Source organism: Branchiostoma belcheri, unplaced genomic scaffold, assembly GCF_001625305.1.
Source record: "Branchiostoma belcheri isolate BF01 breed outbred unplaced genomic scaffold, Haploidv18h27 scaffold51, whole genome shotgun sequence".
Taxonomy (NCBI): Eukaryota; Metazoa; Chordata; class Leptocardii; order Amphioxiformes; family Branchiostomatidae; genus Branchiostoma; species Branchiostoma belcheri.
In genome coordinates this window covers 1,491,936-1,511,834 of record NW_017804143.1, presented here as the reverse complement: position 1 = coordinate 1,511,834, position 19,899 = coordinate 1,491,936, and the positions used below count along the sequence as shown (strand labels likewise).

At 43.1% G+C, this 19,899-nt stretch overlaps 3 protein-coding genes across 3 annotated transcripts; 2 read left to right on the top strand and 1 right to left on the bottom strand.

Annotated features, from left to right (window-relative positions):
- Window positions 1-293: 293 nt before the first annotated feature.
- LOC109480469 (proline-rich transmembrane protein 1-like) lies at window positions 294-7,130 on the top strand. Its single transcript, XM_019782664.1, has 4 exons — window positions 294-590; window positions 5,612-5,745; window positions 6,350-6,478; window positions 6,846-7,130. The coding sequence occupies exons 1-4, from the start codon at window positions 536-538 to the stop codon at window positions 7,026-7,028; spliced, it is 501 nt and encodes a 166-aa protein (XP_019638223.1). The 5' UTR covers window positions 294-535; the 3' UTR covers window positions 7,029-7,130.
- Window positions 7,131-9,602: 2,472 nt separating this feature from the next.
- Window positions 9,603-13,996, top strand: LOC109480478. Its single transcript, XM_019782673.1, has 5 exons — window positions 9,603-9,781; window positions 10,177-10,310; window positions 10,763-10,985; window positions 12,404-12,949; window positions 13,235-13,996. Exons 1-5 carry the CDS (start codon window positions 9,614-9,616, stop codon window positions 13,994-13,996), a joined length of 1,833 nt encoding a protein of 610 aa, XP_019638232.1. The 5' UTR covers window positions 9,603-9,613.
- Window positions 13,997-16,555: 2,559 nt separating this feature from the next.
- On the bottom strand, window positions 16,556-18,102 carry LOC109480476. The gene is made up of 2 exons (XM_019782671.1): window positions 17,710-18,102; window positions 16,556-16,960 (listed from the first exon to the last, which is right to left on the bottom strand). Exons 1-2 carry the CDS (start codon window positions 18,100-18,102, stop codon window positions 16,556-16,558), a joined length of 798 nt encoding a protein of 265 aa, XP_019638230.1.
- Window positions 18,103-19,899: the final 1,797 nt, after the last annotated feature.

The following is a 19,899-nucleotide window of genomic DNA, read 5'->3' as shown; positions in this document are numbered from 1 at the left end:
GGTCTAGACCTTTTAGCAGAGTGGTTAGAGCGTCGGAGTTGGAAGCTGGTGCTCGGGAGGTCGTGGGTTCGAACCCCGGCCCGGGACCAGTGGGTTTTTATCTGTTTCTACTGGCTCCTCCTGTTTCTTACAGCGACGGTAAACACATTATTAACCTCCCTGCGTGGCTGAGAGATGATTGCTGCCCCGTTAAGTGCCCGGTGCATTCACAGCCGCCTACGTATTTTGTCGCGTCGGCTCTTTGTTTACCGGTTGCCCTGGCCGACAGGACTCCAGGTCAGGCTACCTGTGATGCTCCGTCACGCATAATTTCTCTTCCTGCTCAACGAGTCTAGTAGAAAACGGTGCCGCACACTAAACCGTCTATAACATACCTCCCGTATTGTTTCTTGCGATCCAGAGCTGTGTTCGCGACCTAGTTTCGGACCCCGTGTGTCACTACGGATCAGAGACAAGTCTTTGTTCGAAGGATTATTGGTTCTTTGGTCTGGGAGATATTTTTTTTTTTGTCAGTGAAGGATCGACCCCGTGAAACATGGCCGCCGTTGCGCCTGACCCCAAAATGGCCGGAATGGAGATGCAGCAGCAAGGTGAGCTAATGTCTATCTCAACTTGAAAATATGAATCATAATGTTAATCATTTCTATTGTTATCTAGTATGTTTTCTCCTCTTTTCTCAACTAGCTCTCATTTTACAAGACCGCTAGATTTTAGTTTGAAGAACTATAGAATACAAAGTGTGGGAAATGCAACAACAAGGTGAGCTAGTGTCTCAACTTCAAAATATTGAATGAATGAATCTTAATTATATATACATATTCCAGCACAGGTGGGCTAAATGCATTTGTGACTAAAAGAGGTCTAGAGGATATAAATATGAACTATTGAGTACTGAACCGCTACATAATGCTAAGTGCTAAAAGTCTTTATATTACAACATTACAATATACTGATCATCTACTGTTAATGTTAATCATTTCTTTCATCTCAAGTTATTCATCTTTTTTTAATACCCTCCTTCTTCAAATAGCTCTCATTTTACTAAAAAGCTAGACTTTATATTGTACAGCAGTAGAATAATAGAGCACAAGGTGTGTGTGTGTGTGTGTGTTGAGAAGCGGAAGTGCTGAGAAAAAACTATGAACACGGAAACATTCTTTGAAACCTTTGTTCTCTAAATACACACGCAGGTCAGGTTCACATTAGGTTATAATGGAAATATTGATTCATGATATTCTATGTGTCAAATGTTTAAATTCTCACGTCTAAATGTTTAGAATAATGTATTTTCTTTTCAATCATTGGTCCTGCGAATTTTGAACAATGAACTTGAGAGTAGTGGTGGAGTAGGGTTGGGTATAGTTGTAAGAGCTGGTCTTATGAAAATAACAAGATCTCATTGTGAACTCAGAAATGTATGAAATATTCATTTAGATTCATAAGGAAAAAATAATGCGGCGAGGTTCATATTATCGTCTATAAACCACACAGGAATCACGCCATAGATGTGGATCTTACACGGTGACTGCTTCATTTGAATGCATGAAACATTCGTGTCACTAACCACAACCGGTAGGTCGGAAATATAAATAACAGGGTTGGCTGCATCGACTGTTGTTGTTGCGTGACGAAACGTGAGGGAAGATTGCAAACGACAGAATAGAACTACGGTGTGTGCGCACATCTACGAGAGTTAGATGTTGAAGGGTTAGATGTAACAAGTCGTGCTGCCGCCACGCCGCGTGCCTGCGAAGCTGGCGTGTTACGCCGAAGGGCGGTTATGCCGGCTATACAGATACAGATACAGATAGATACATCTATTTTGTCATCCTCAACGTATTGCGCCCAGCTATATGGCGCCCAGTTATGGAGCTCTGTAAGCTCTGGTGTTTTGTATAAGTGCAGAGTGGCTTATGATAATTGTTTTAGAATCATAATGAATCTGCCTCGGCGTTGCAGCGCGAGTGAAATGTTTGTCTGTAACTATATTGACACTTTTGAAACCAGGAGGAGGAGAATTTGTTATTCTTTTCTAAAAAGGTTATTTTCCTCCAATAACGCAACAATCTGTCGCTTAATTCATTCCGATGCCTTCTACAGGAATTCATTCTTTCGGAAGACCTACCATTTGTTATGCTTTTAGGTTTCTTCCTGTTTTACTTGTATGTCTGTAGTGTTTTTGTATTATTTTAATGATGTATTGTACATGTTATATGGGTTTTTTACCTGAAATAAAGAATGAATGAATGAATATGCGAAGGCGGGTGCTTTTTTTGCAAGTAGCTACTGGTGCAATGCCAAGCTTGTAGTCGCGTAATTCCCATTACGTGGGCACAGAAAAACGGATAAAAAGGAACAGATTGAAATAAAATTTGATTAAGGTAGACTTTTGAAGTACTCAGTCGTCTGACGTAAGTTTCCAACAACAACGCCCTTTTCTTTGTAGTTTAATTAGGCTGCCTGCCGGCAGATATGTACAGGTCAAGTTGTTAGAGTGTGCAGATCATTCTTGGACAGGCAAACAAAAGACGACCCTGGCCTGTACTTAATGATGTTTACAAGTGTTTACCGGCGCGCAGGGTATCATATTTCCGCGTATGAGGCAGTGTACTTGTACCGTATAAGTATTTGACTTCATTCTAACCTGAACAAGGACAACAAGAAATCGGAACTGATGTTAAATTTACGGGAAACATTCAGAGTTCTTCTTTTTACTTTATTGGCACAGCCCAAGAGATGATTTGACGTACCGTCTCAGTTCAACGGGCTTACAACAGAAACCTTGCAGGATGAGAGCTTGTTGTGACTTCCTCAATTCCTGAACTTCCTAAATTCCTCCCAACCGGCAAGCCTCTACCAGGGCGTGAAAAACAGGCTTCAGAAGAGGCTGGAAAAAGCAGAAATTGACCAAACCAACAGATAACATGCCGGGAGAGTCAGTCTGCTAAATTAAGGAGTAGAATTTGCCACCCTGGCATGTTATCTGTCTTTTTAGTCGATTTGGCCAATTTCGGCTCTTTCCAGCCGCCTCTACGTAGCCTGGTAGAGGCTACCACCACACGACCTTGCGCCTGCACACAAAGCGTTTAAAAGTGGTTCTATATCACTGAAGTTCGTCGCGTGATCTGTCAGATCTTTGGTGAGGCTCTGCGGTCGCTGCCCTACATGCCGGGACTGGCATTAAGGGCAGTAAGGCCACACTGCCTTAACTTTATGGATGACATCCACGCGCGCATTGATTTTCGCTTGTTATCACTATGACACCCAGTCTTCCGACGCTCCACGGAACTCAAGAAATCAGTACAGTGCCGACTCAAAAATGTCGCAAAGGCCAGCATGTACTGGCATGCATGTCGTATACGTCACTATGTACGGCCGCGAATTCACAATCCCAGATTTGTTTTTCTGTGGTTTAGCAGCATTTTTTTTCTAGCTGAATTTCTTTTTCTCATTCGCCCGCGCGCACTAGTTTTGGTGCCTGCAGAGGATGTCATCCATAGAATTTACTTGCTGTAACCTAAGCGGTCGCTGCATCTAGAGGAAAGGGGGTGTTGCAGTCAATCTACGTAGGCCTTTCCTCCAATAAATATGACAATTACAGAACAATATCGGGCCCCTAAAAGAGGTAGCAAGCATGATAATAGCACGTTATAATGTACTTCAACAGGAACACTGACTCACTCCAGTGCAATCCGGCACGATAAACCAACAATGTGTAGCAGGAAAAATGTCAGGAAAACAAAGCAGGAAAAATGTCAACAAGCGTTATTAAATAAGCACAGTGGGTCCAACAATGTAACGTTTTCACTGCAGTCCGACCAAATGAAAACATGATTCACTCTCCATTCTACAAAACCAAGGCCACAATTGCATTACCTGGAGCCACACACCACTACTAACAACAGTCAGAGTAAGCGCTAAGGCGGCCGGTTTAGCTACCATGGTGATGTTAAGAACGGAGGCTTCACCTGGCGTCTGTGGCAAACACTGTGAAGGGCTTTCAGATGTGAAGTGGTGCTATTTCCGTGCGGAATGGAGGTGGTTGTGCTTGTCGAAGGCGTGCAGTGTTGGACTAAGGAGCTATTAAAGGACTTTTTAACCCGCCGCATCCTTTATAGATGAAAGGTTAAACAGGAAACCGTCTGACGATTAGTAGAACATGGCTTGCGAAATAATGATATTTTGTACAACTGTGTATTCCCTGAAACTGCGTAATTCAGCCCTTTTTACATTATATTATTAGGCTGCAATGTTGTTTTAGTTTTGTGTGAATTTGCGAATAAACCATTTACATATAAAGACGCAAGTGAAAAATGTGCCATTTTTTATACCCAAAATTTAAATTTGTCTCCACCGTTGAACTCGCGACTTCACATAATTGTAGTTCTTCACCATCATTCTCAATATTATACCCCTAGCGGTTTGCTACAGCAATGCAGGCTTGCCTAATCAAGGAGTTTAAATAGGGACCTCCTTGGTCTAATCGTAAGTGAAGCAGTGAACATACATATTTCCAAACAGCTTTCCCGGGTGAAAAATTACCCATAATTGAGACTGAACAAGAAGACAAAGCCCGCGTTTATGCTTGTTGCTATGTATCGTCCAAACACCCTGTGCATAATCGGCGTTGCAAGGTCGAAAATCTCCCATTACAACAATTTATTTCTCAGAACGTTTTCAGACAGCTCTCTCGGGACGTCTCATTATTCTCTATCTCAGTTATAACGATAAATATTTGATGAGTAACTGTCCCTTTCACTTCATCTCTATCACATGCAGCATGCATAAAACATATCGGCCATTCAAGAAAACTAGGCCACTAGAGGTATAGCAATATTTCATCAGATCTCAAAACGTGGTCCATGGTTTAGTCTCTACCAGACTAACTACGCTGGCTGTATATAGGAGCATATTTGCCAGGGGAGTTTGGCCGCCTTGTGGTTTGAATGGCTCGGAGGGAAAGGAACAACCTCCCCGCTGCCGGACTCCCCTGACCAATTTAATATTTTTACTCTCCTTTTTGCCGAATTCTACGATCCGTATTCACATAGAAAGGCCTGGTGTAGGGTATAGTCTGTAAGGCAGACAAACATACATCGTATCATTCTAATTACTTCTATAGTTCTGTTGGATTTGTAGGAATTACACGAATATTAATGTAATTCTCTTATTACTATACTATATTACCAGTAAAGCATATGAACGTGTCAGAGGATGAAGTTGGTCTCAACGACCGTGACCTATGCTGAACAGCCAACTGAACTGATAATGGACATGTTTGAATTCTTAAGATACCTGCCAGTTGTACTTGCACATATTATTGTTCTTGGACATGCTAAGCTTGCCCGATTGTACGCCAAAAACAGTTACTCGAGCAACTGGATATGATTTTGGAAACGGTCAGACGTTTCAGGTAGCGTCCACTACCTTTCGCCATGACAGTAACACTGGAGAGTGTTGACAGTAACACTGGACAGTAACACTGGAGAGAGAAATCTCAAAATCAGCAAACCATATCCATTTGCTTGAATAACTGTTTTTGTGTGTATCTTATTACCTGGATGTCTAACGTTCATCAACATAACCAGATTGTGTCTATATTGCGCTATAGGGTACCCACCGCCGGGTGAGGCGCAGTACCAGCCGCCGCCGCCAGGGTACGCTGCGCCGCCGGGTTACGCCCAGCAGCCCGTGCAGCCCGGGTACCCCCAGCCTCTGCAGCCGGGGCAGCAGCAAACCGTCGTGGTGAGATCATGTGTCATTATAGACATCCAATGCAATTTCATGGCGGCAAAACTGGAAATATTCTGAATAAGGCAATCTGTATGATAGTGACACATGCTGTCCCACATTAGCATATTCAAAACTGCAGAAACAAGCCTCAAGATGAGTCCTTTGTTTTCTGATCGGTAAAAATCAACCCAGGTCCTTCCAGTAACCGATTCTCGTCAGAAATTTCGGTATTTCTGTTCCAGAAATGTCGATATACTTTGGAATAGTGTTCTTTCAATCCAGTATGTAGATTACTGATTAGAATATTGACTTTGAAAAATCTGGTTTCCATGCCCTAAAAACCGCATTGAATGCCTTTAATGCTTCCGGGTACGACCCGCTTCTGACGCCAGTGTGCAACTGGTGGTTTATCAGAACCTCTTTTAAGGTTTATTAGAAGTTTTAGTAAAACTGTACAAAGGCTGACAAACTAGAAGGTTTTCGTTCCCATGTTTCTGTACCGGTAACCAATTCGGAGAACGAGAATGAATACACTATGATAACAGGTGTCACTCTGTCACAGATACGGTGCAAATCCAAACTGAGCAGTGGTTGTAATACCAATTGTTATCGCTAGGTGGCGGGGATGCAGCCGACGATGGTGATCGTGGACTCCAAGCCAGCGGACCACTTCGGGTTCGCGCTCTTCACCTGTATGTGCTGTTTCTGGCCGACAGGAATCGTCGCCCTCATCTTTTCCTGTCAGGTAGGGTATACTAGTCTGGGTTAGTTTACGTGATACACATGGTACTTATAAAATATTTGCTCCACACACACCTTTGTGGAACTGTCGCAAGGGTCTATGCGGCTGCCATTAATATTCGGCCCCACCAGGTGACCTCGATACAACTTTTCCCAACCGAAGTTAGGTAGCCATTCACACCTGGGTGGAGTGAGGAAAGTCGTGTTAAGTGCCTTTCCCGAGGGCGAAACGTCGAGGCGCATGTACAGACATGGGTACAGCTCGGGATCGAACCCGGGTCTCACAGTTTCATAGTCGGGCGCTCTAGCATGCACTACACCACCGGACGCCACCCTAATTTTCTTGACATGTTTTTTTTTTTTTTGGACAGGTGGACTCCAAGTGGAACTCCGGTGACCGGGAAGGTGCGAAGTCTTCCTCCAGCAACGCAAACCTGTTCTCCAAGATCAGCCTGGGCATCGGCATCGCCACCCTCATCATCGTCCTCATCATCATACCCGTCTACTTCGTCGTCATCCTCCCCGCGCAAATCATCGGCAGTGTCGTGGGGTAAACTAGGGACACCCAAAGCTAGCCTGGAGTCCAGCCTTGTTAGTTTTAGTCCGCTCCCCAAGATCGCTACCCCACCAACGCCTAATCTCCAAGCAGATCCCTTTCGGTGGCAAGACAGTATCTTTTAGCCAGAGGAGTTTGTACGGCCACCGAAGGAGAAATGGACACTTCTCTGGCCAATGGATACTGCATTGCCACCGTATGATCTGCTTGGAGATTAGCCAACGGCGGACTAAAGCTAACAAGGAGTTGACTGAACCTAACAAGGCTGGACTCCAGGCTAACCCAAAGCGACTTCAGGGCAGTAAACCTGGATATTTTTGACCACAGTGACCACATAAACACTTTGATTTCCAGTTGGCATTCACGATGCTAGTGCTGTCAATACCTCTGCCAAAAAGATTATAGATTATTTTTTGTTTTTATGTGAGAAAGTTGTCATTGAAGTGGGCCTTAATCTAGGAAATAGGTAAATACAGTTTTGTCCCTCCCTAAGATATATAGCTGTATATCAAATCGTACCTGTACATGTAATTGTTATATTATGAAATGTGATCACGTAAAACCCTTAAAAAGCTTTATAATGGAATGTTGGGACGTCTGTATTCAGATTATACATGTACGTGTACTGTATACTTCCAAAGTTTATAACAAAAACAGCGTATTTATATATATTGAAGAGATTGTATTTTCAATACAGTTTGTCTTATTGGTCTTCAGACCTAGATATATTGGCTGACAATCCTTGAGGAAGATACTTTATATAGATGTTGGTTTGTTACTAGTACACCTTTGTTAAAGTCTCTATCTGTATGAAAATATCATAGGTCTCAGTGTGTGTGCAAGGTAGAAATGCGCAGTTTTCTGTATTGTTTTGTCACAAAAATTGCTTATTCTTACCATCACTTCAACAGTGTTACACAACAAAGCATGAACAAAACAAAACAATCTTAAACAGCAAAAATAGTTTTAAATCCGTCGTAGAATTATAAAGGTTGATATTTGGAATACAGTACACAGAAGCTTTACATGTACGTTTTAAAATGGCATACACATTCAAGGCTGGAGATTTTTATAGGTAAAATGTAACATCTGTTATATTTTAAGCTCTATCTTTGCTATGTACTATTTTTAATACAATTGTATGAAACTACATTACTATAGTGCGGCTTATGTCTGGTAGTGTCTAAATATACTATGAAGAAAATGTAATGAAATAACAGAATTGTCCGGCTTGTACTATATCTTTGATATTGTAGTATTTTTGTGAGATTGTAAACGCTTTGGTGTGCTTCGCTTTTATAGATGCAATAAACGCCAAGAAAACTTGGTCTCGTTTATTCATAGAGACAATTAGCTGTGAAAAAGCCCATGTGTTACGCCTTAGGGTGGCTATCTCGGCTATACAATACGGACACAGAATATCACAATTTCATTCTTCGTGCATCACGTTTCCAAAGACAGGAAATTGAGTAACCATTTCTAGTACCTTTCTGGGACCTTTGACCTAACTTCCTGTTAGTGCTGGCAACGTGTCTAGCATACGGATATACCGAAACACACGCACAAACAGAAATACCGAAAACAAAACGTCCGTATTATGAGGTAATAAACACTTCACACCCATGAATAGCAAAGTTCTTTACACGAAAAACTGCAGTGAATCACTCCTGGCGAAGAAACCATCTAAATTATTGATCACAATCTGTCTGCCCAGAGTTGTTGAAACGTAAGTAATGGGCCTCAGGCACGAGTGTTCTGTTGCGTTCTATTGTGTCTTTGACCTGCACACCTTGTGTAATGTCTAAACCGGCAAACTGTAAGGGGAGTTCCACTACTTTTTCCTGAACTTGTATGAAACCTTAACAAGCAACGAACCTTTCTTTACGGTACAGTGCTAAAATTACGTATATGATAGGGGCAAGTGTCGGTCTACGACACTACATTACTTGACGCGGCACAACGAAAAAAAAAACAATACATGCATTTCTACTCCTCTTGGATTCATTGAACTGAACATATATATACGTAGCATACATATGGTCACCCTTACATTTATGATTTATTGTATATGTACAACCTACCTGAATTGCGTGACAGTGTTCTTCAGCTTGACCTTATTAACATTCTACAGAAGGGTTGCACTGCTTGAGGTGACTGCACAATTTCTGGGTGGACACAACCTGGTGGATCGGTTCTCCGAATTCATCGAAGTCGTTTATTGTTTGTGTGCAACAGAGTGCAGATATACGTTGTTTTTGCTTTTGGGTGCTACGGATTTCTCGCGGTAAGATATCCATTGACATCCAATAATTATTCTACAGAAGAATCTTTGCTTCATCGGGGTAAGGGTCTCAGTGAAGGTTGTAGTCGCTTCGAAGCTGTTTCCTGGCCAAATCGGGATTGAAACAAAGCCACGATCTCCAAGGCACCACTATACCACACTGACAGGAACTGGAGTGTCTTCTTGCCCTTCTTGTGTGTGTGTCTCTCATGTTAAGCGGCTGGCTCTATCTTCAAGGATAAAACAACAGTTGATACATCGACTATTTCCTGACGTTTCGGTGACCAGGATACGGGGTTATCATGCCGTGTGGGAAGTGTAAGAAGTTGCCGGAAGGTTGCCGTCCCAGCCGACCCAAATGGCGGGTGCCGAGAATAGGGACAGTCCTGTCGTGGGCGGTCCTGTCGGCGTACTGCGGGTACCTACTCTACCTACAGTACCTCGTCCTCAAGGAACACAAGAACGTGCAGGTAAAGAGATTTATGTTATTTTAACTTTCTAAAATTACCTGACAGAATTCCTTTGTCCTAAAATATTTGAAGCATGCAAAAAGCCAGTACGTCGTTTTAGCTGTAAAATGACCTTGTCCTAAGAGTCCTAAGATATTTGATGAATACAAAAATCCAGTATAGCATTTTATCTAGAATGGCCTGGAGGTTCCTTTCTATACCCTCGTTGCTTTGTACTAAAATATTTGAAGAATACAAAAAGCCAGTGAGCCGTTTTATTAAAATCATTGCTGTGAATAAAATGGTACACTGTGTTTTTGTATTCTTCCAATGTCTGAAATATTTTCTTGCATTCTAAAACACCGTGGCGTTGTTCGAACCGTGTAGAAGACCTAGTTTCTACGTTTAACCTTCAGGTGACCTTGGGTGAAGTGGTCGGGGCGGCGGTTGTCAGAGGGGTGACCTTGCTGGAGACGCGGCCATTTTGGGTCTGGATCTATGGAATACCCACAATCCTCCTCGCGGCGTATGTCGTCTGGCTACAGGGGAGGTGTGTTCTTCGTCCTGTGTTCTTTAATAGCTCAGTCATTTCCACACAAGAAAGAAACAAATCATGTAGTAACATCAATAGAAAGATCATACTGGGTAGGCCAGAAACCTAGTGGTTTTTCGTGCGAGGTTCCCCAAAACCAGTTCAGACGCCATACAAAAATAACAAAGGTGTACATGGAGGGGATTGCCCTAAGGCTATATCTGAGTTCTTTGAAGAGTACATGCTGTGAATATCAAATGTATGTTGTGCATATGACCCAGCAACAATGTCACGAACGATTACCTACAGTCATAGCGTCTGTCTTCTCTGTCACGACCAGTGGGAGATTAGCTCTTCAGGGATCTAAAACTGGATCACTTGAATTTTCTCTCGAACAAATGTTCATAAATATATGCATATGCCTTTATGTATTTTGTTTCAATTAGAGTGTTGTTTTTTCTTTTCATCAGGTACCTGCCTCAGGTGTTCTTCACCATACAGGTGATAATTTACGTGGTGGTGAACGTGGAGATCTGGCTGCACGACTTTCCACGGGAGCCTGCGGAAACCACCTGCCTGTGTCGGGACGCTCTGACCGACGGGCTGTTTCCCCCGGCCGGGGCCCCGCCGGGCATCGCCACGCCGTACGTCTGTACCTGTAGGTACGCGGGGGAGAACGCTGCCTTAGGGCAGGTGTGGTACACCTTTGTTATGTTTACCGAAGGAAAACATATTGTTTTTGCTCCATTTCTTCTTCCTCTTCTTCTGTTCCAAACACTAACCCCTGACCTGGCCAATGGCCTCTTTTGTTGACGTCTGTCACCATAGTAACTGGTGTTGGGTTACATGGGTTACATCATGTTGCAATTTCAGAGAAGGCATTTAGGCTCCTGTCACCATAGATATACATGTATGTGAATGTGTTTGAGAAAGAATTAACAGAGCAGACCATATCCGAAGGTAAACATGATGCATTTGCTTTGCAAATGTTACTTTTCTAGTTTATACATATATTCCAACATTTCATGACAAGACATGGTGACAGCACGCTCAAGTCATATCAATTTATTTTATGCCGCCACCAACGCAGAGGATGTATACAGGACAAGATAATACTCAGGTAAGTCGTGTAAAGTGCCTTTCCCAAGGGCACAAAATCGGTGGCAAGTCAGGACTCGAACCCGGGATCATTTGGTTCCGAGTCGAGCACGCTGCCGCTACGCCACACGACCTTCTGTGTGGTACACCTTCTGACTGGCATTAGAACAAACACAACAAGGGAAATTGTAGATTTCAAACCTCCGGGTTTTTTTGTGTTCTATTGGTTTAGGTTATTTGTTTGTGTGTAGTATGAAAGTTATGTGCGTAATATGTTTGTATGTGTTTGATGGCTACTGACGGTTGGTTCGGTATGGACTGTTGATTAACGTGTCTCACAGTCTGACAGCCTGCACCGTCACCCGCGCCATTACCCCCGCCGTCATCCCGCGCCGTCATTGCTGCGCCGTCACCCAAAATTTTTATCGGAACCAGACACCCCTCTGTTTGACCCCTTTTGAATGCTAAGACCCAAAACTGCAACCGCCCCATTCCTTAACAACATGGTAATTACCATTTTCAGCATGGCGGGGGTGTCCGGAGCACTTAAAAACCTTTTATTTCGACGCCCATAAACACATATGCAATTAAACAAAAACGTTCTGCATCATCTGCAGCCCAATAGCAATACGTATACCGAACCACAGACAAATCCGTCCAGCCGATCGCGAGAAACAGCTGCTGACAGAAATGTTTCGAACCATAGTAAAACCTCCTCGCGGAAGGATATCTCCTTCCCCGGAGGTAAAAAGATATCAGAGCAGTCCATGGCCAATAAATACATTCATGACCAACCTCCTAAACGAACAGACTCAGAAACAGATCTCCGACATACATTATATTGTTCTCTGCTTGGTAAATTGGTAAAGAGCCTAATGCCATCAGTTTTTTAATATATAAAAGTACTCCATTCAGCCTATATTTGCGATGTACTTTTGACTCGATCATATTGATGATCAAATAAACCATTCATTCATTCATTCATTCACTCACTCATTCCTTCGTTCATTCAGGTGGTCACGTTCCGACCCGAGTGTCTAGGAGACGAGCTGAGCAGCGTTCACGGCAGGGACATCGGGGATGAGCTGGTCGTGAAGGTGTTAAACTCCACTGGGGGTGTAGAGGAAACGGTCAGACTTGAAAACTGCACCTCAGCCTTGGCACTCAAGAACCAGTCCGAAGAAAATAATGTTCCAGAGAATAATTCTATTGATCCACGTAACGTCGTGAGGCGCGCTTTGAGCTATACAGCAGGTGACAACTGTACAACAACTACTGGCAGTGTTTTAGGATCGCATCCCACTGATTCTACCACTCTAGCAGCTTCTAAAGCATCAACAGGTGTAAGCACGCCCCTAGCGACTGCACAGAGAACCGCAGCAATGTCAGCAACGGTTGAGTCAAGCACGACTGCAATAAACGTTTCTGTTAAAGTATCGCCAACGTTAGCGTGTCAGAGAGGACCAAATTCCTCTAAGCCGTGCGAAGAAGAGTCGCTGTCTGCCTTTGACGACACTACAACAGAGACACTGCGCAACCACACCGAGATGCTCCGAAAGGTACGATGAAGGGAGGAGGGAGCATTTTTTTATGTGTGACGTTGATTGCCTTGTTTTCAGAGTTAAAGTTTAAGTAGTTCCAAAGTTCGAATGTGATAGACATAGATACGACAACGCAGTCTACGTCAAAACAGACCAATTTGGCCAGCAAATTTAAAGTGCACGCACGAGTCTTCGCACTATCATAGACTCGCCACATGTAACTCGGATGAAATTATTTGAATAAACTTCAATTTCTTTTGAATAAAAGACTTCTTTGAATAAATTTTCATCTCTTTTCCTTAGATGTTCCTGTTCATCCAAATGTCCGCAGCTGTCCTGGTGGTCGCCAGGTTCCTGGATTTCGACTACAAAGCAGAGAACAGACGCGTTCGCGTGTCAAAGCTGAAACAGCACATAGAGGTGTGCAAGCTGTGGCTGACTGAGGGACTGGACGCTACGAATCTGATCAGCGAAATCGTTGAAAAAGCTACCTTCTTCGTCGACTGGCCCGTCTTAACGCGAGTCACTTACATCTTCGTCTGCTACAGTTTCGTGGTGGTGGTCTTCGACGTTCGGGGGAGCTCGGGTAAACATCGGGACTCTTCGGAACAAGATCGGGAAAAGTCGGACAGCACTCGGAAATACTCGGAAAACAGTCGCTGGTACACGGAAGTCTTCGTCGTCATTTCGAACGTGTTCCTTCTCGGTGTGCGGATCATCATAGCCGTCCAGTACGGAAACGACGCCGAGGGTTCTACCGTGCAGAAAGCACTGAGCCTACTCTTTAACATCACGAAGTTATCCAGTACTTTTTACCTGTTCATGGCGAAAGAGGGAATCATAATTATTATGGGAATTGTTCTCCTTGTGTATAGAGGGTATGTGAAAGCGAGGGAGGCGGATATCAAGGGACAGGTGTACAAGTTACAGAAGTATGGGAGACCGAACAGGAGCGAATCTTCGGTGTCCAATATTTCGGAAACAGTAGGGTCGTCGGCCGGGCCGGGCATAAACAACGACGGTTTCAGTACTGACACTGAGATGTCAGGAGAAGTAGTGGGTTAATTATGTTTACCGAAGGAAAACATATTGTTTTTGCTACGTTTCCTCTTCTTCTTCCGTTCCAAACACTGATCAATGACCTGATTTGTTGACGCCTCTCACCATGGTAACTGGTGTTGGGTTACATAATGTTGCAATTTTATAGTAGTAGGGATTTAGACTCCTGTCTGGCCATACATATTAATGTATTTGAGTAAGAATTAGCAGAGCAGACCATATACGAAGATAAAAATTATGTAGTTGCTTTGCAAATGTTACTTTTCTATGCTTCAATATGATTTTTTTTAACAATTTTTTTTTCAATTCGTTTCACTGAGTGCGGTCTACAACGATAAAATATCTTGTACTGTAGGAACTATAAGTACAAGCATATATGCCCACCCACGTAGCAAGTTTCACAGAGTACTACTGAGCTCGAGGTGCCAAGTGCGGGGCTTACGTTTCTTAACCCGGGAACAGGTCATGTGCAAGGAAGGGGATAAGCTTAATTGGAAGCACTCCCATGTTAGTCTGGGTATAGCTTAGCTAGGTCCTGTTTTTGCAGAATTATTACAATTTGCTCTATCGCCATCCTCTCTGAAACTGTTTTGTTTCTTTGTTTGTTTGTTTGTTTGTTTGTTTGTTTGTTGTAATGATTGGAAGAGCAAGACGGAAAACTGGAGATGCCACAATAAACAATCTCCAAGCAGATGCAGGGCTTGGCTCGTGTTTCGTTCACAGAATTTCAGAAACGCGCTGGTGTGTTACGCCGAAGGGAGGTTATACCGGCTACACAGATACAGATACAGAATTGTATACATATTTATATACTACATCGCCAAGGAGCTTTAGCTTTTTTTTGACGTGTTGCTTTCTTTTTGTACTACTGGTACCTTTTTCTTACCCCTGCAAAACGGGTAACTAATTTTGGATACTGTCGTGCCAATTTGATACTGTCTCACAGCCACCAAAGATCTTCTAGTGGAGATTAAGTGAGAACAAAATTAGGCGATTGGAAAAGGTCAGTCACGACATGACGTCTGCAGACTAGTTGTGATATGACTGCCCCCCTCCCCCCTCATGGAACACGTCGTCATCTGGAGGTGCTGTGAACACGGCTAAGGTCACACGTGCTCCCAATAACCGACTCGGTAAATCCCAGTAAAGACGAGATTCGCTCACTTTAAGAGCAAAGTGAACCCCGCCAGTTCTTTAAGAAAACCAAATGTCAGGACGATTCACGAAGGTATAAAAGACAAATACTTTGTAGTTTCTAAGCTAGCACCTTCCAAAACCTTGTAAACAGCGGTAGTATCAACCAAGTAATCTTTATGAAGAACTTTATTAATGTTTTTACCATTTTCACCACCGCCCCGATTGCAGACCGAAATGGGAGTTCATTTAAGTTCCTTTTGAAGTTTTAACATTCTTGTTCTTGGAAAGCATGAGCAACATTAACAAAAGGAAATACGAGAGTTTATATAATCCTTTTCCTTTAATGTGCGTTTTACAGCAAACCAATGATACATTTGTACAATCTATTTCTAATACATGTACACTTAATTTGTGTACTTAATTGGCCGTAGCATGTACTGAAAACACATGCCGAGTCAGATAAAGATTTATTACATTCGTTTTCTCAACACAAAGACATGGACCAACGAAAAACATATAAACTATACAGTACTTTTTTGCTATGAGTCTCTATCCTAGTATATGTCTCGATATGTTTCTATAAATGTATTTCTATAAATGCATCAAGTTAAGTTCACGGTCAAATGGTTATAACTGTATTTGCTTCAAGTTATTACAAAGCTCACGGTCAAGTGCATTTCTGGGAAAGATCCCCCTCCCACTCTCGTACCAGGACTCATTTTCCCCCCGCTGGGAACGACAAGTTCTCCCAGTAATTAGCATGAGATTATGATCAGGAGCAACGGACTTGGTGGTCTCGAGAGAAGTGAGACCAGGCAGGGGGCTAAACCTGAGACGGATTTCTGTGTTTTCTTGTTTTTGTCGCCGCGTTTCTGATCTCAGCACGGAGGAGATTGTCACCTTCCCTTTGTCGGCCTTCGCCGCCATGTTGAATATTCAACCTTCAACCAGTCCGAAATTCCAGAAATTCATACTCATAGCCTCTACCAGGCTTTGGAAGCGACAGGGAAGAGTAGAAATTGGCCAAATAGACAGATAATATGCCATGAGAGGTGATTCACCACCTACGTCAACTGTACTCCTTGTTGATATAGCGGACCAAACCACCAGGCATGTTACTAGTATCTGTCTACTAGTACCAGTGTATGGCCAATTTCTACTCTTTTCAGCCGCTCCCGAAGCTTGGTAAAAGCTATTAAATTCATACAACTGGTCGACAAAAAATCATTGTACGGAAATAAACTGGCTCACAAATTACGCCCCCTTAAATTTTAAAACAAGGTTCACTGCATGGCTTCACTACTGTAAACTGCTATCTATGCCACATGTATAACATAGAATATTACGAATCAATTATATTTTAGTATACATTCTCGGTAATGTGAAAATATGAAACTTATCGATGTTATTGAACATGTATGAAGCATTTCAAACCGTACTGGTGCCGAAACAAGAGTCATATCTTTGTAGATAATGCTGAGGTGCGTCCATGTCGCATGTTCCCTGTTCCGTACTCCATTCACTCCAGGCCAACTCCGCGTCGTTTGAATCGTACTCCTGACTGTTTTCTTTACTCAGCGTCCATAGACTGGCCGGACTGTAGTCCTGTACACACTGGGAATCGAACCCGTATACCGTAATGTTACTACTAGCCGGGCGTGTAGGGCTGACCACAGGCGAGGGGTGAACTGGGCTACACATGTGCGCGTTGTTGTTTGTATTTATGTCATTGTTGTTGACAGAGCTGCTGTTGTGTTTTGAGGTAGTAGAAACATCGGGGAATGGCAGACTTGAAACAGGGGGACGGCGGCCTTCGTTTGGCATTTGTGCGGCCTGGAAATGAAGCGAGAAATAAAATACATTTTGTTAGCCAGTGTCCTCACTTTGAGACCGACAGAAACAGGTTATTTCAGACGGTTACCACAATTTCTCCATCCTTTTATCATTTAGAAGATCACCAAAAGACTATGTTTCTACTAAGATCACAAAACCCACTCACTATGCAGTATGTGGGACTATTCATTATCCACTAGGAAGAAGTCAAACGTCATAATAGCAACTGTAGTAGTAGAAGTATAAGTTTTTCCAGACAGTAGTTGTCTGTTTCCTATTATTGGATTTTTGACTGTAAAAGCAATTAGCCTTCGGGTATGATTTTTCAAATAAAAAATGTAACAAAACGATAGTGCTTGACCAATGACGAACACAGTCAAGGTAAGCCTTAGAGTTAAAACACCCCATGTTGGGAGAGAGTGTGTTTCTGGTCTATCACGCCTCTGAACATGTGTTTCTCGCTTCAAGTCCAATGTGTTAAAACTTTTACAATCTACAAACTGACAGACATTAGAATGGAAACAAAATTTAGTTATGAGAGAAACAATTCCTGTCCAGTAGATGCAGTCATTCTAGGCTCGGCAAAAAAAAACACGCGAAACTGACGTTGTACGAGTACCTGCCACGAAAACTACAGTCGCAACTTCAGACAAAACAAAAGTATCTAATGCCTGAACTTGGTTTCATGCCCATTGAAAATACGTACTTTTCCTACTGATAATGAGAAGAAGAAAGTCTTTAAGAAATACCTTTTCCTTGGCCCAAATGTATCCCCGAGTTTTAGCCCAGTAGACATAGTCCGCCGTCGCCGTTCTCTCGTTATAGGACATCGTCAACGATTCCTCCAAGTCCGAAATGTACTCAATGGCGAACTTCAGACACTGAATCTTCGACAGCTTCTTGCCTGGTTCCCTTCGATGCGAAAGCTTGGTCCGTAGAGCCTCGTACGCTCGGTTCATGTCTTTCATTCGGGCGCGTTCCCGCTCGCTCGCCGTGCGCCTCTGTTGGAGTTCCCGCTCCCGTTCGGCCTCGAGCTCGGCCGCGGAGAGCACCGGGTGGTAGCGGACCGTCTCTCGGCGGTCTACGTCGCTCTCGTCTCCCGACGAGCTGTCGATTCTTGCCGCGGCGGCGAGCTCTGGCATGGTGGCAACTGTACAGGCAGGCGAAGACATGAAAACTTACTCGAACTTTTGTGCACATCATGACTTTATCTCCAAGCTTTTGGTGGCTGCAAAGACAGAATCAAATTGGCCAGGGTGTATCCAGACAGTTGCTTGGGTGGCGAAATGGCAACTGTCAGGCAAATGGATACAGCCTGGCCAGTTTTGAAAATTCTACGCTGTAAATGGATTTTTATTTTAACGGTACAGGTTTTCATAAAACTTTCTTGGTCGCCGAATCATTCCATGCTCGGATCCGTAGACGTTTGGGAGAGCAGAAATTGGCAAACTGAAATTGGCCAACAGTAGTTTGGTTCGCTAAAGAAGTAATGTTTGCTAGCTAATTTCCCTGGCATGTTATCTGTATCTTTGGCAAATTTCTACTCTTTCCAGCCGCTTTTGAAGACTACATGACAGAGAGTAGTAGAAGCTACAAAGCAAGGATTTCGTTCATTATCACAATATCAGCATACCACAAGTTCACGTAAAGTAAAATGCAGTGAGAACAACTGCATTTCATTTCCACATCAATAATTTCGCACCTTGTCACGAAGGCACTTCAGATAATTTTAATCCTATTTGAAAGTGTAAAAATTCTCTCGTTGAGTATTTCACAGGAAGGTGACAACTACTGACATCAAACGGAAAGAAACCATACGAATCTAATCTGTTCTTGTTTAGTGTGAAAAGGGTGGAGCACACATGGTCATGCAAAGTGTACAAGTTACTTTTCTGATCCTATTTTGCTCAAAAGAGGGTGTTAAAAAGGGGGAGTGCGCACTTGTACCGTTCTTGTTCTGTACGCCTATTTTCGCATACAGCTGTAACTTCTACAGCCTACTGCTTACGCGTGTGTATTTCTAAACAATGCGAAGAATACGGAATGATGATTTTTACGAGAATAATCTCAATGAGTTTTTAGGGAAGATGTAGTGACTCGGGACGGGTAAAATTATAAAGTTAAAAATATTTGTGCTCCCTCAAAACAAATAAAGGTAACATAAAACTGGTAACGATTTTGTTTGCAAGGAACTGAATAACTCAAGACTATGGAGTCATTTCTATAGAAAGTTTTCTTTAGAATAAACTCAACTAGCTCGAACGTACACCTTCACGAGAGACATGTGCAGCTATAAAACCACATGCAGCTCGAGATCGGTTGAAGTAACGAGGACACGAAATGTTTCGTCTACATGTGACATAAAGCGATTTCACCTCCTTGGGACGAGTGAAGACTTACGTTTGTCACACACGTAGGTGCGAAACGGTTGACACAAACATTACAACAAACAACAAACGCTTCCTCACCTCGGTGTAACGTCTGGTTGGAATAGGAAATCCAGCGAATCTCAGGGAAAGAGTGCTCCAAAGTTCGTATGACTTTCAGAATTCGCCTCTTCCAGGTGACCTCCTCTTGACTGCCCCGTTCCTGAGTTTTTGAAACAACTGACGGGACCGTTTCGCAGCTCATCTATTTTTAATTTGTTATTTTGCACCTCTGGTAGGTCCTGGCCACGCCTCCTCAATTAGCGCGGCCGCAAGAACAGACGAGCCGGCGCGCCACGGGTCCGGGTGTAGGGTTTCTCTCCCGCCCCGGGAAAGGCAACATTTACGTTTTACACGTAGATGATTACTCTACTCTCCAAGCAGAGGTTGTGGGGGAACGATCGTTACCTTTTTATATATGGCCGTTTTTTTCCGCTACCCCTGTCGGTGGCCGTGGACCTTCTCTGGCTAATAGATACTGCCTGGCCAATTTGATACTGTCTTTTTGCCATC